Genomic DNA, 16,205 nt, shown 5'->3' with positions numbered 1-16,205 from the left:
TCTTTCATTGCATGTGTGATATGATGTGAATTGCAAACTGTGTCATGGAATGTGCCATCAAAGTAGATGAGATGGGAATTTGGACATGTTGAGTTCTAGTTCAAACAATGATTTACTGTGTCCTTCATGAAAATACTTTAAAATAAGGTTTTGATTTCTTTTTCTTTATATTTTTTAGGTCAATGTTTTTTTCCATTTGATTGGCGCCGTGAAAAATATTATTATTCTGCTCCGATACAGTCAGGGGAGCTAATCAGTTTTAATCTAAAAATAACATTTTTGTCCTCCAAGCACATTCACAGTTATGCTCAGTCACATGCTGTGAACATAGGAAGAAATCTATCCCTCACAGATCTTCATGGCCTCTTTATCATAGGCAGAATTTGTAGCAGGGTGTGTGTGACATGAAAACATGTAAAAATTAATTTCTCACTCAAAATGCTATTTCCTAGCCTATTAGATTTAATGCTATGTGTGCTTCCAGCAGGCATTTCTGTACTTTTCCAGATGCTGGCTCTCTCAAAATGATTGGAAAAATTGTGTATTGTCATAGGAAATTTGGAGATACCCACTCCAGCACACTTGAGGGTTTTTTTAAAGGATGCTTCATACAGGATAAAAACTGTTTCTCAGGAGCACTTTTTATTAAATCCTGAAATGTTATTAAAGCTTTAACTGTAGCCTGGCAGGTATATCTCTTCCAAGACAGTGAAATTATCCCAGTCATGTCTTTCTTTAAAAGAAGAATGCAAGTCCAAAGGAAATACACCTTGACATCTTTCCTAGTGTTTCAAGGCTCAAGATAAAATCAGCTTTGCTTTCTCTCGGCTTTACTCATCGTAGGGCTGTAGTGTGCCAAGAACACTGGAGCTCTACATACTTTTGAACATCTTTTGACAATGCATCTCTTTCTTCCCTGGATTTAAAATATGTATAAAATGTTTTATATATTCTTTTCAGTGGCATAGTCTTGCAGTCCCTCTGAAGAATGTAAGTTCCCTGAGCCCCACCTGAGCCCCTGGTGCACACTGCTGGGCCTGCAGGCTCTGTGCCTGTCCATCCCTTTTCATACACTTCAGCAGTGGAGCACTAAGATGTCCTTGCTCAGTTTGCCACAGCGAATCATACATCCTTTAAAGTCTATGTTTGCTTATTATATTTTCAAGTTTAGAAAATGGTAATTTCCTAGAGAGAGTAGCATATTTCAGGCAGTGTCCATTGCCAAAAATAGCCATTGTCTTGCTTTTATTAAGATTTTTGGACATTAAGGTGCTCATCATTGCAGATTTCACATGCAAATTGCAGGCAGATACCAAAGCTGTTGTCTGAGGAGACAGTTAATTTCTTCATCTAAAAGCTGGGTGTGAAGATTGTGTCTGCACTGTATTTAATTTTTATTAAGGTATTTTTAAAAAAAGAAGGTTTCCTCAATGCCTTTTTAGTTTTGGCTCATAACTGGTGATGCTTGGCCTTTGCATCTGATCATTGCTCTATTTGTTCTTTACCAGCAAATTTTTGTTAGGGTAAGGGCACTGGAGCTCAAATAAGCATTGTAACAGAAAACAAGATTAGTTCAGTCTGTGATGCTCCACCATATAATTCTCATTTTGAAAGCAGTCTGGGATTTGCAAGTGAACAGAAGTAACCTTTATCAGGCCAACCTTTGCACAGGCTGTCTCTTCCTTCCTTCCTTATTAGATAAGGACATGCACTCTCACTCACGGAGACAGGATCATAATTGTTTTCCTTCACACAGATACTCTCACAAAGCATTGCAGAATGACATTAACAGCATGGTGAAATGCAACCACACGTGGGATTTTTTATATCCTGACAATGAATTATCACTCTGCAGCAGGAAGAAGACAATTTGCCTCCAGGTACTGAGGAAAACCTTTAGGGAACCTTTAATAAAAGTCCTTAGAGAACTTTGAATGGCTGCCTACAGCAGAGAGGATTTTGGGCTTGCTTCATCTGAAAGATTGATCTCTCTAGGTGTGGGCAGACATAGTCTAATGCTATGCACACCTCATTTTTCATACACCAGCAAGTGCTGTGCCTTCAAGAAATGTAAAATGATAGTTCTGAAGTCAGGAATTGGTCTCAAACCTCATGCTACAATACCTCAGCTCTGTGTTTTGCCTTCCACCTCATTACATGTCATTTCAAACTGTGAATTGTGGAGGACTTGACAATGAGCATCTCTGGCAAGTCTTTCCCTGTTTGGAGTTGGGACTGCACTGAGTTGTTTCACTTGGTCCCCACTGGCTCCCTGAGGTTTTTCCTGTGCCCACAACATTCAGTAATATAAAGTGTTTATGGCAAGTGGGGGGTTGCCAAGTAGCAGATTATCAAAATAACAAGTAACACTTCTTACAAACCAGTGTGTCCTGAAAATCTATTCCCTTCACAGGTAGGAAAGTGATTTTATTTGAGAGGGGAAGAGGATTTGTTTGTTTATGGGGTGTGGTTTTTTTTTGGTTTGTTGGGTTTGTTTTTTTTTTCTTTGGTGTGTCTCTTTGCTACTTACAAAGTAGTTTTCACCATTGCAACCCTTTCATTTCACACTACTCAAAAGGCAGGCCTTTTAATAGCTTGTCTGTTCCTAATTGTTCCCTTTAAAGTGTTTTTTTTTGTGGCCCACATGTAAGCTTTGACAGCCTCAGACAAGGACTGCACTTTTGACTCAAACTTCATTTTTCAAACACAAGTCTTGCCCGAGGTCCTCACTGTTCTGGGCCTGTCATGCTGAGCTATGAGGAGCAGCAATGACTGTCGTGTTTACATGGTTGGGTGTGTAAGTAACATTGTGTGTCTGCAGGATGTATAAAGGTTTCACGTCTTCCATCTCCTGGCTGTCAGTCCAGTATCCCAACACCACTTGAGTAGTTAGAAACAAATTCTTCTGTAAGGCACCAGTTTTCACAGAATCACCTGCATGGGGCAAGGGATGTCAGCCCTTTCTTCATGTCTTTGTTCGCTGCAGTAGTTTTAGATTCTGGGTCAGGATGGAGCCACCAGAAGCAGGCAGAAGGTGAGGATAACTAGTTATGAGGTGTGAGAGACTGAGACTGAAGATGGAATTGATGGACACCAAGTAGGAGACTTCCAAAAAGCTTCATTGGGTTCATACTGCAAAATCCTCAACTGGATTTCATATGGCCCTTGAGAAGAGTGTCTTTCACAGCACCTCTGCTTCAGCATCTTGATTTGCCTTTGTCTTGCAAGTCAGGATTTAGTGTGGCCACCAAAGGATGGTGTGGGATTTGAAAGTCTGTAAAGCACACTGCCCATGCCTGGTAAAATTCTTCCAATCTCCTGTGGCAGTGTCACATCACATCATTGTTCAGTCATATTTTCCTTACAACTGAAAGAATATCTGTACAGAAAAGAATGGGCTGAAGATTTTAATGCTGTTTGAGGTGGGTTGTCCTGATGTAAAACAGTCTGCTATTGCAAACTGTTACATGTGCATAAATTGTATTAAGAAATCTATGTATGTGTGTGAACTGCTACAAATGAATGATTAATATTTATGTGAACATCCTCTAAGACAGTGAATATGGCACTGAGGGAAAGCCTCAGTGTCATTCTTTCTTGTGTTATCTAAAAAACTGCACACTGTTAATACAAGTTTCTTCTTCTTATTGTTTTGTTTTGCTGTGAGACGAGTTTGACAGGTGATTTCTTAGCTGATGCATCCCCCAGGGCCTTGGTATGTTGATGCTCAAGGATCCACACTTACTACCCCTTTCCTTAAGTTAGATTTCCTCATGGAATTGTTAGGTTAATTTCTGCTTACAAAGTTCTGCATTAAATGGAATTTCATTTCTTGAGAATTGGCATTTTCTTGATACAGTGGTGAAACAGTTTGTAGCAGTTTTTTATAGGATATGCAGTTACAACAACATTGTAATTTAAAATTGATTTAAAAATCAATGCCATTGCTGCATTCAATTATAAAATTTATATGCCTTTTTTAAAAATTGGTAGTTAGAAATTCATACATATATTAATAAGCATTTATTAGATTAAATTTAATGGGAAAATTTGAGCAATTGTAGTATGAATCTGATATTTTAAGGAACTCATGACCTCCCTTTATAGATGATAGAGTGGCAGGTCTCAGAAGCTGTCTTGACAAAGCACTCCAGTCTTCCTCTTCCTGCCATTCTTTCTGAGGGACACTCAGAAAACCCATCCCTCCTGCACTGTTCAGGCACCCACATTTCCTTCCTCTGAGCAGACTCCAAGAGTGGAGACAGGTCTCCTTCTCATGTGGAACTTGGATTATATCTGGCTAAGTGCTTGTCCTGTAGGTTTAACAACAGAGATGTGGACTAACTGACATGAGAGTCAGTGTGCTTGACAAAGCCCATTAAGTCCTGGAAGCCCCACTGGTGCAGGTGTGGTGGGGCCAACAATGTGCTCCCCTCACTGTTGTTCCTGGAGACACCAGAATATTATTCTCTGTTGTTCAAAGAATACTCTCATTGTCTGATTTTATATGGGCAAAGATGATACATAAGCTTAAGTTTAAAAAGCCTTGCGGAAAAAATACCTTTTCATTTTTCCTGGTTTTATAAGCATTCTGACTATAATAAGCAACTGTAAATACAATAGTTCTGGATAGAAGAACTTACATAGCATAGACTTTGACAGATCAGTTAATTGTCTCACATTGCTTGCTCAGCTATCTAAGTTCTGATAATTACTGTCATATACATATTTTGAGGTGGTATGGAAAAGTAAGCTTTTGCTTTTCCTCTGTTCTCATTGCTTCTCCATTTTAGATGGTTTTATTTGACTACATAAAAATTGCATTAAGAATTAGTCAGTTAAGCTCTGGGGCTTTCTTTCCATCATACAATTTTGCTTTGAATAAATCAATAGATTAAGGCAACTGTTCTGTATTTCTGGTTGTTTCCATGGTTGAGTGTGCTCCATGGTTGATTTGAAAGATTTAATTTGATCTTGTGAGTCTCTTTAGGCAGTTTTCGGTAGAATATTTCTGTGAAAAAAGGGTTAATATTTCTATGTGCATTTACATGTAGGGCTTTGCTCTGTTTAAGAGCCTGTGGATAGATGTAAATTTCATAAAAGAGTAATGACAAGAAACTATACATAAAGCAAATGTAATGCTGTAGAAGCAGAGCATCTTCTAAAGAGCAGCAGTGGCCTAGACTGGGAAATCTTTACATGACTTTTAATCTCACTGCTTCTATCCCCTTGATGAAAGTAAAATGTAATGAGTTTACTCTAATGGGCACTTGACTGTATGTAGTGCTCCTGAAATGTGCCTGTAACTACTCAATGAAATGGTTATTGACAAATCAGGTTAGATCAGCATAAATAGGGAAACTCACCACTGTGCACCCATCGTAACATCTTAATAGTGCTGAGGGGAAGGATCACCTCCCTCAGCCTGCTGGCAGTGCTTTGCCCCACACAGCTCAGGATGCCACTTGCCTTCCTCGTGCCAGGGCACATTGCTGCTTCACACTCAACTTGCTGTCCAGCAGGACCCACAGGTTCTTTAACAAAAAGCTGCTCTCCATTTTGGAACCATTTTGGAACAGGGATTTGTTCCTCCACAGGTGCAGGACTTTGAATTTGCCTTTCGTAAACTTTATGAGGGCCCTTTCTGACCATTTCTCCAGGGATCCCTCTGGATGGAGCAACCCTCTGTCAGATCAGGCATTCCTCCCAGCCACTTGTCATTTCTGAAGGGATGCAGGAGCAGATGCCATCTGATGGCTTCCACTGTCTATGATTTATGCCACTGCAAACAAGAGGATATCTAGCTTGTGGAATTCCTTTGTCAATGTACAGATGAGTTTTGATAGTCACCCAAAAGGAAATCAATTTAAAGGAAAGAGACTGTTTCTCTCTCAAGATAATGTGCCCAAGGACAAAAATTATTTCAGCCTGTAATCACTTCTAATCAATTCTGTGTATTTTGTCATCTCTTAGGATGCAGGAAGTCAACAAATAGGCTTTTTGCTTGGAAGCTGTGGAGTTACTGTGGCCTTGACCAGCGATGCATGCCATAAAGGACTGCCTAAAAGTCCCACAGGGGAGATACCACAGTTTAAAGGTAATCTAACCCTAGTTTATCATGGATGTCACTGGCCATTTACTACAAGAAACTGTGCTTGTTTAGTGGCCAGGGGTGAGGGTCAGGCCCCTGATGAAACACTTGCCACAGGAGCTGCTGGGACACTGCAGTCCTGGTGTGTCACTGCTGGCAGTGATGGCTGCACCAGCCTCATGGATGGAGAGCACCACCAGTGCTCCCAATCCAGTTCTCTGCTGGCTCAGCCAGGCTGCTGAGATCATCTGTGGCCACAAAAATTAAACCAACAGATTTAGGACTATAGTAGCTGAGAACTATTCATACTGAGTATGAAGTATATTCATACTTAGTGTGACGTATAGGGACAGTAACTCCTGACAGGGGAGTATTAATGAAACTGCTTGGGTCAATAACAGCTTAAACTGCCCAGCCAATCCCTCAGGGACTGCCTAAAAAGACCTCAGTAGCTATGTTAAGAAAGCAGTATGTCTTGGTTTGAAAAGACAGGTGCCTGCTAAAGAAGGCAGGAGCCTCCCTTGGAATGGAGAATATAAACCCCCTCCCTCTGAATTATTTTAATTTTGAAATTAAGGGGTTCTGAGGTAAAGATATGGGAATAGGAATAGCAGGTCTTTACTAGGAAAATTAAAATAAAAATGTAGTAGTACAAAAAAACAAGCAAACAAAAAGAAAACGCTGACAGAGTCAGAATACAGCCTGACATCCTGTTGTACAGGGTGTTGGTAGCAGTCCAATCAAGTCCTCCTGGAGTTCTGTTGGAGCAGAGATCATCCTGTAGAAGGGTGTAGTTTTACTCTGAAAGTCCAGTGGTGGTGAAATGGGTCTGGTCTTCCTCTGGGAATCCAGTGCAAACAGGTTGCTCTGGTGTTCTGGATCTCAGATTTTTATCCACTTAGGAATGATTGGCTCCTCCCCCTGGGTGGAGCATCTCACAATGGGATGATGCAATTGTATCAGTCATGCAGTGAGCCTCGATGGCCCATTAACAGAAGATTCCCTATGGAGGGAGGATGGGTCGTGGAAGAGATAAACACTGCCCCACCTGGTTTTAACAGATGGTAATAGAATACATACTTTTGGTTACATCTTGCATTGCATCCTAACACACAGTTCTGCAAAATCTTCCTTCCCATAATACACTGAGGTTCATAGGAAGCACTGTTTACGTAATGATGACACAGACTTTTCAAGGAAAAAACTCTGGCAGGGAAGGCTTTTTTCTTGTCTTATCCAGCAGAAACTCAACAAAAGCTGGCTTTTGTTTGTACCTCAGGCTGGCCAAAGCTGCTGTGGTTTGTCACAGAGTCTAAACACCTCTCCAAGCCGCCTCGTGACTGGTTCCCACACATCAAGGATGCCAACAACGACACAGCTTACATTGAGGTGAGTTAATGAAGATGCATCTTCTCCTCAGATCATTACATATGGCACTTCTGGATTAGGTAAACATCATTATTCATTCAGTAGTCACAGAAGCAAAAAACATCCTGGTTTAGTTCGTTAATAAGTAATGTTTTCTAATAAATTCAACCAATACTGATTTCAGAAAAGTAAATCGAATGTTAAATTGTAATTTGGGTGTTTTTAACATTAACATTTTTATGTGGCTGCTGCAGTGTTATATTACATTTGCCTTGAACAATTTTGGTTCTGTTTAGTGTGGGCTTGCCCACTAGCTTTGAGATGGATAGATGACAAGGTTCACAGTGAAGCTTCAGTTCTTGTATCACAACCTTTAGATCCTTTGAAAGAGATAGAATTTCTTGATCAAATGCTTGCCTGTCTCTTGCTGCTTTATGAGTCACCCTTCCTACACCAGAACAGCATCAGGAAGGGAAAGTTAGCAATGCTGTTGAATTTAATTTTCCTCTTTTTTTTCCCATCATTTTCTCTCCATTCTGCATAGACTCAAATGCTTTGAATTCAGTGGTGTTAATATTGAATTTAAATGATTCTTCAAAGGGACTAAGTGCAAGTGAATGGACCAAAGGTGTTTCCTGTCTTTGTGCATTCAGGACACTGGGCTAGACAAGCAGAGAAGTCTTCACTCTCAATCTTGCTGATTATCTTCATCATGGAGAAAGATAAATGTTTCATTTATTATCTGCTGCTGATAAGTTCTCAGACACTTACATAAAGTTACAAAAATTATTTCAATAATCACCAATGGCCTCCCACCTCTTTTCTGCTGCTTTTTCATGAGTCTCATATTCTTCTGATCAAAGAGCTTGTGTCTCTCAGACTGTATACATATAGATTATTATCACAGCACCCAGCAAGGATTCTGCAGTCAGCTCCTATCACATGCCTTATAAGATGCAGAAGGGAGAAGCTGGGGTTTAGTGGTTGGCCTATAAAATCTAACATGTAAACACTGAACAGACTGAACTAGGTTATTCTCTGCTAAATCTAGCCAGTCCATTAGTCACTGACATGATCAGAATTGTTAGAATTATGTTTCCATAACGCCTGTTTTCAAGCAATACATGGATTTCAGATACCAAACCTGGGAATCTTCAGTCAAAAGAGAAAGCCTATCTGAAAAAAAAAAACCAAAAAAACAAACAAACAAAAACAAACAAACAAAACACCTTTTTAACAAAGATATGCCTCCAAAACTCCCCAGTACTGCTGCCTTCTTAAAATAGAGTCATTAGATGTGTCCATCATTCACCTGCAGAGGAAACACTTTAAACGTAGCTATTAAATAATGGAAATAGGGCAATTATTTCACACTGACTTTCCCCGCTTATTTCTTTTCAGTACAAAACATGTAAAGATGGAAGTGTGCTTGGGGTAACTGTGACAAGGATTGCACTGCTGACACACTGCCAAGCTCTGACCCAGGCATGTGGATACACAGAAGGTATGGAGTGCACTCCCCTTGCATCATCCTTAAAATCAAGTGGGAATTGTAATTTATTTCTCATCAGTCTCCTATTTTTTTTACACAGTTCAGTGCCAAAGGCTTCTAGATTTAAAAATGTCTTTTTTTTTTTCTTTTTTTTTTTTTTTTCATTTATTTCAGGAAATATGTTCATGTTTTTATTCATATAGAAATATCTATAGGAGAGGTACAAATAATGTCTTAACCAATATAAACCCTGCAGTGGAGATTTACTTTGAAAGTTAACCTTTGAGGTCATCAGTCATGTTATACTGAAGCTTCCTTCCTTTGAGTACGTTTGCCTTGAGTCAGTGCCATGTTCTAAAAAATAAATTCTGCTTTGTTTTTGTTGGACAGCTGAAACAATTGTGAATGTACTAGATTTCAAGAAGGATGTTGGTTTATGGCATGGGATTCTTACAGTAAGTATGTTTTTTTATTCTATCTGAGTATTTGAAAATAAACTAACCTAATATGCTTAGTGCTGTCACAAGCTGGCATGTCCTACAGTTTTTTCTAATAGAATTTTTTCTGCTTTGAAATCAAAATAAATGTCATTTAAACCCAGGATCTTCTCCTAGTGCAATTACCCATAATCAGCATGGTAAGGATGTCAGTGTATTTTTATGTATTATGTCAGATACTGTGATCCCATTCTTATGTTATCTCACCAATATGATATTTTGAGATCAAACTTTAGCAGAAACAAATCAAATTAGTACTTGCCTCTGTATGGATATTATTCAGTGGCATCATTCTATTGCCCCTGACTAGCTTCTCTGTCTAAACTCCCACCAAAGGATGTTTTTGCTAGCATTAAGTATTCTCAATACTTTAAATTGCATTAATTTTCTGCTTGATGTTGGAGTGTCTTCCTCAATTGACATGGGAAACAATTGACATATTTTTAGGGGTTGCTTCTTAAGCTGCTGTTGCAATCAGTGACTGACAAAATGTTTAATATTCACTGATCATTTTAAGTGTCACGTCTTGAAGGGTCATTGTTTGGGGGTCCCATGGTTTTGGGAGTCCCCAGGATTCCCAGTGATCTGATAGGTTTTTCCCATGCAGTGATATACTGTTCTTACTATCACAGTGCAGTAATGACATTTCTGAAGCAGAAACGATTAGGCTTCACAACCATAAGTATCTCATGTTAAAAAACTATCTTTATCACTGGTTGTCTAATAGAGCTTTTCTGTGCCTTCCTTTGCTATTAATCTTGTTCTGAACTTTTTTTCAGTACTTGCCTGTTTTCCCTACGTATGCTTGTGCCAGACTGAAAGGAGAGCTATCTTTTGCAGTTCTCCAAGTGTTTAAATGACTAATCCACTGGGACACTTAACCTTTCTTAAGCCTAGGTTTTCCAAAACAAATACTGTATTTAACCTGAGCTGCTATGAGGGAACGCATGTTGCCCTCAGGAGATATTTCTAAATGGCAACAGAAGTAAAGCAGGGGCTCATTTACAGGCTGTTTGTTTAACACTGAGAAATCACATCCAATTGATGGGCTCAGACTAAGAGATCAGCTTTGGATTTGTCATTGGTTTCACTCAGCTGCTTTTTCTAAATTTCCTGGAACTTTTCATGACCTTGTGGAAAATACTGCAATTAGCTCACCTGGAAAGAGACTAAAACCTCCTTTATGTATTTTCTGTTAAAATAAATTGATTTCTACTTAGTCTAGGATTTCAATTTCTTTGTCTCCTGACTTTTAAATAATTTGTGCCCCACTACCATTGTTAGCTTTTAGTCTTCCCAGAGATGGATTTCCTTGGACAGATATCTTGCTGCTTTTGTCCTTTTTAGTACAGTGTTCATATATATGACAGTTTATCAAGCTTAGGGATAATATTAACCTACATAGCAAGCATGCAGACATTCTTTATCCAATTTTTAATTTTTTTTCTGTTTAGAGTGAACCTCTTTGATTATGAATAGAAAGAAAATGTTCCTTTGCAGTACTGCATAAGAGTTATGATCTGATTAGTCTTAATCCTTAATCCTTAATTAAAGCATTGGAAAATGGGTGTCTATTTCATCTTAATGTAGGTATCTAGATAGGAAAAGACTAATGCCAGCATTGACAATAAAATCAGCACAGAGTGATTTGCATAGATGCCCCTGCCCACAACACAATATGAGTAGTTGCCACAATTTTTGTATAAACCCTTTTATCTTTTTGATTTCAGAGTGTCATGAACATGATGCATGTCATAAGTATTCCATACTCCTTAATGAAAGTGAATCCACTGTCATGGATACAAAAAGTCTGTCAATACAAAGGTAAGGAACAGGAACATACAAAAGTTTGCTTGATAGTCAAAATCAAAATTGCAAATTGGTAACACAGCTGTCTAGCTTTTTTATGGTGTGTTAGTAATTTTCTCATTGCTGTTGCAGCAAAAGTTGCCTGTGTGAAGTCCAGAGACATGCACTGGGCGTTGGTGGCACACCGAGACCAGAGGGACATCAACCTCTCCTCGCTGCGGATGCTGATTGTGGCTGATGGGGCAAACCCCTGTAAGCTCTGCTGCTCCAGTACAGGAGAGAACAAGGAGGGGTTTCTCTCTCACATTTAAAGCTTCAGTCTTCAGCCAGCTTAGCTAAAATATTTGTAAAATGTGCAGTTTCTCTACTACAAACTGTGTGATATTTATGGAAACAGTAATCAATTTGGGATTTTTTCAAAGTATATTTTTCTTTAGCTCATCCTGAAACAAACTTGATATTCCACATAACATAAGTTGCAGTAAATCCAGTTTTGTTTAATATCACAGTCATATATAAAAACTGAATCTATAAAAGTTGAAGCAATGAAGACCTCAAGCAATAGAAAAGATCAGAACATTTCCTCTGAATGATGGTTCTCAGATGCAGAAGTAACTGAGAATATTAGGGGAATACTTATGCTACTCTAAAGAAACACATCTGAATCACTTAATGACAATTAATGGCATGAGCTTCTCTGTATTATTTGAAATACCAGCATACAGGTGATCTGCTTGTTTGTAGTAGTTTGCTTGGAATTTCTGAAATAAATCCTTAATTTCCCTCGTCCTAAAAAGGAACACTGCAAGGAAATTGATACTGTAAATCTAGCAGTAATGGCTTTTCTATCTAAGCATAATGAAAAATTTCATGTTCAAAAATTAGTCTTTATTCCCTGTATGCATATACACAACTGCATATATCATATATATGTACATATAGTTGTAGCAGCTCTGATGTATTTCCCAGTGGACATGGATCCTTTTTAATTGATTTTTCCTGAAAAGCCTATATATTAAACAGCAAATTTGCAGTTTGAATAGCATCACTTCAGAAATCAAATTTTCTCTTCTGATTGTTTTTTTTTCTTTACGCCAGGGTCCATTTCTTCCTGTGATGCATTTCTCAATGTCTTCCAAAGTAAAGGTCTAAGGCAGGAGGTCATTTGTCCCTGTGCTAGTTCACCAGAAGCTCTCACTGTGGCTATTCGAAGGTATGTTACACCACTGAAAATAGACCCACTGAATGTGTATATGTGATAATTTGAAAAAAAAAAAGGGAGAAAAAAAATTAAATATGAATCTGCATATTTAACTTTTGCATGAAGGTATAGTTTGTAATTTGTTTAAGTCCAAGGAAGACATTCTAGAAGAATTTTTAGAGTAATGATTTAACTTCAGAATGCTTTGGCTCCCATTGCTGTAATTTTATCAAATTTTAAATTAAATAAGTTAAAGTGCAAAGGCAAATTCTGTAAATAAAAATGTAAAAATGTCACTGTAAGCATAAAATTAATTAAGTGTGAGAATTAAGTGGAATTGCCATTGAGGAAAATCATATTCTTAAGTACTCTGTTTAGAGAGAATTATTATGTTCTGCAGGTTGTTTTTGGCTGACAGGCACTTTTTAACCATTCACAGACTCTCAGTAATCATCTGGAAATGCTCTCTAAGTCTGAGGGATTTGTGACTATAAATAAAATAGATAAATTCCACTAAAACTGCTAAATGTTACTAAAACTGTTAAGCATTATGTATATACAATCACACTGTTGTTCAGGTTGGAAAAGACCTTTAAGATCATTGAATCCAACCATTGACCCAGCACTGCACCCTGAGTGCCATTTCCACACATCTTTTAAATACCCAATGGTGGTGTCCCAGCCTCTTTCCTGGGCAGTTCCAATGCTTCAAGACCCTTTGGGTGAAGAAATTTTTCCTTATATCCAATCTAAACCTCCCCTGGCACAACTTGAGGCCATTTCCTCTTGTTCCATCACTTGTTACTTGAAAGAAAAGACCCACCTGGCTGCAGCCTCCTTTCAGGGAGTGGTAGGGAGTGATAAGGTCCCCTCGAAGCCTCTTTATCTCCAGGCTGAGCCCCCCAGCACCCTCAGCCTCTCATAAGACTTTACTATAGCAGCAGTATCCTGTCAGGAGTGCTGTAGCACACAGTAAATGGTATAAAGTATTGTCGGTTTTGGCAGAATTTCCCAAAATTTTTACATTGAACAGTAAGCGCTTTGTTTTTAAATTCGTGTTTCTGCAGCCAATTATAATTGTTTCACATGTTAGAACATGCAGTGTAAAGCACTAAAATAGTATTAAGTAAAATACTTCCTGCCACAAATTCCTAAATGCACCATCCAAGTGAAATTTGACTAGATTTTCAATTAGCTTTCCAACAGAACATTTACAGGAAGAAGGACATGAGGCCAAGAGTGTGGTTGATTTTCAGCCACCTCATTATTAGTTTAGAACATCTGAAAGCAATCCATCAGGGACTTACCCTGTCCAGGTTAGTTGTCTTTCTGTGAACTGCAGGATTTCAGAGAGCCCTTCGTTCAGCTCCACCAGCCTGTTCTCAGCTTTATACAAGTACCAAGGGTCTTTCCCTTAGATGAGTTTCCCTGCCATTGGCTGTGCAGGCCTTTGCTCCCTTGGAATGAACTCTTGCCTAAGTTCAGAGAGGAAGTGAATGGGCAGCAGATGTCGCTTGTGCTGAGCACTGAGCAGGTTTTGAATTTCCTGGGACAACCCTGGAAAATTTAGCCCAAATCACAGGTTATGAAGTGGGAGAACTTCATAATGGCATAGCTGGCATGCCCTTTCTAGACACAAGCTCTGTGCCTGTAGCTCTCTGAACCACTAAAAATTCATTTCCAAATTAAATAGCATTGAGACCTTACCAAAAATATTAGCACATAGCATTGTGGATAATTCAAAATAAAAAAATAGACATTTTTATCTTCAGTGAGTCACTGTGTAATTACAGAGCAGTTCTTACTGCTGTGAATGTTACTGAACATGTCTCCTTTTATTTGAACTCTGTTTAATGGTAGGGTAATGCTAGATGGACTTGGGAGATGTAGTATTTTTCATTTTGTTCAAGCCATCTCCACTGACAGTAAAGTCATTATCATACAAGTTCCAAAGAGTTACTGCTGAAGTATGCATTAAAATGACTCCCTGCAGAGCAGAGATCCAGAGAGCTCCCTGTTAATGCATTGACTCTTTCAAAATCTATGGTGTATTTTTATTGAACTCCCTACAAGGAAGAGCAACAAAACCAGTTCTCAGTTAAAATAACCTTATAGTTTAGAAAAAGACAGTAATAGACTAGAGGTATTTCAGTCTTAGAGCTGAATCACAAAGCCTAATATTCAAAGGGATGTGTCATGCAAATAATTCATTTTATTCCCCTTTGGTTTATAGCATATTAGTCTGAGCCCTTAACTTGCTTAAGGGAATGCAAAAGTTTAAGGACAGGGGGTTTTTTCCCATTTAAATGGCTGACAAAAAGCCGTGGTCAAATAGATTGTATCTGTAAATGGTAATAGGAGCTACTCTCAAAATGCTTTGTGTGATAAGTAGTGGAAGAAAATGGTTGTTATGAAAGTCCAGATGGCCTCTCTTCTGGAAGTGTGTGAGAAGCCTGCAGGATACCTTTCTTCTCAAGAGCACAAAATGTGTGTTTTGGGGAGCAGGGATGAGAGAAAGTTGATCAATAATGTCACTGAAAGTTCCTTTTACATGATGGGAGTGTTATTTATCGCAGGTGCTTGTTTACTAGCGCCATTTGTTATGCTCTAATGCATTTTCAAGCGTGCTCACATCCTTCTTTGTTGACAATGTCACTTGAGAAATATGGCTCGTAAAACCTATTAATTGAAATTTATAGAGCCCATCAGGGCAAGACTTACATGAGCAGGACTGGCTGAGGCCCATCTAGTATTTCAAGCACAGTAGAGGAGAAATGTCACATCAAAGGACATTATCTGTTAAAAAATAGTTATGTTGTGATGGAGCATCTGGGAAAAATGCAGAATTGTGAGCTAAATATTGGCTTTTTTATCCATCCTGAAAAGAGCTGGAGTCTGCTCTTCATGGATGCTCTGAACTCAAATCAGCACCACGCCACCTTCCAGTTTTGCATTTTAAAATGCAGGACAGTGCTAGAAGTCCTTCCAGACATGAAAAGCTCTGACACATTCTCCTGACTTGGTAACTTGCATACGTCAACACTCATTTACTCAAGCCACACTCTCCATAGGTATAATTGTATCCCCTGGTGCAGCAGGTGGTTTATACTGAAACAAGCTGACAGGCATCTTGTGCTGATGCTGTGGAATTTTACAGCATGCAGGCAATGAATCCCAGCAAACTGAGATGTTATCAAGAGGCTGCATCCCCAACATTTTGACCATGACTGATGAAGGCATAATTTGTTTTAATTTTCATGTGGTAAATTAGAATAGGAAGAATTCAATTATATGCACTAAAATGCAGATGGTAAAGTCCTTGTGTCTTCCACAGATACTTGACAGTAAATCTATGCCAGGCTGCCTCAAAATAGATAACATATAGAATTTATCAAGTTATTTACTGATCAGTTCCAAATATTTGTAGTGCAGTTTCCTTCCACATTGTCTGCACCATCTTTCAGTATTTTAAAAATTAGGTAAAAGCTCTTTACTTGAGTGGTAAAACAATCTTTATAGATTTTTCTGAAAATGAAATACAGGCTGTTCTGGGTAAGCGTAAGGGATTATTTGCATCTCAGCAGCCCCATACATGTGGGTGGGTACTGAAAGAGAGAGATAAAAGATGTAATGAAATCACTGAAAACCAGGATTTTATTTGGCATAATAGGGGATGGGGAAAGGGGAAATTTTAACCTCTTGAAACAGAGGAGTATTTGCAGTAGTAGTCCATTAAGCACAAGTCAA

At 38.6% G+C, this 16,205-nt stretch overlaps 1 protein-coding gene across 5 annotated transcripts in view; it reads left to right on the top strand.

Moving 5' to 3' along the window:
* Positions 1 to 16,205, top strand: part of DIP2C (disco interacting protein 2 homolog C) — a 317,783-nt gene that overhangs the window by 231,453 nt on the left and 70,125 nt on the right. For all 5 annotated transcript variants that reach the window (XM_083871325.1, XM_083871324.1, XM_083871322.1 and 2 more), the window contains 7 exons: positions 5,974 to 6,097; positions 7,371 to 7,480; positions 8,861 to 8,963; positions 9,342 to 9,406; positions 11,179 to 11,272; positions 11,390 to 11,509; positions 12,356 to 12,470. In XM_083871325.1, coding sequence (XP_083727451.1) covers positions 5,974 to 6,097; positions 7,371 to 7,480; positions 8,861 to 8,963; positions 9,342 to 9,406; positions 11,179 to 11,272; positions 11,390 to 11,509; positions 12,356 to 12,470 — 731 coding nt within the window. The remainder of the gene's footprint in view (positions 1 to 5,973; positions 6,098 to 7,370; positions 7,481 to 8,860; positions 8,964 to 9,341; positions 9,407 to 11,178; positions 11,273 to 11,389; positions 11,510 to 12,355; positions 12,471 to 16,205) is intronic.

Source organism: Zosterops lateralis (genome assembly GCF_965231275.1).
Source record: "Zosterops lateralis genome assembly, chromosome: 1".
Taxonomy (NCBI): Eukaryota; Metazoa; Chordata; class Aves; order Passeriformes; family Zosteropidae; genus Zosterops; species Zosterops lateralis.
This window is presented reverse-complemented; position numbering and strand designations above follow the sequence as displayed.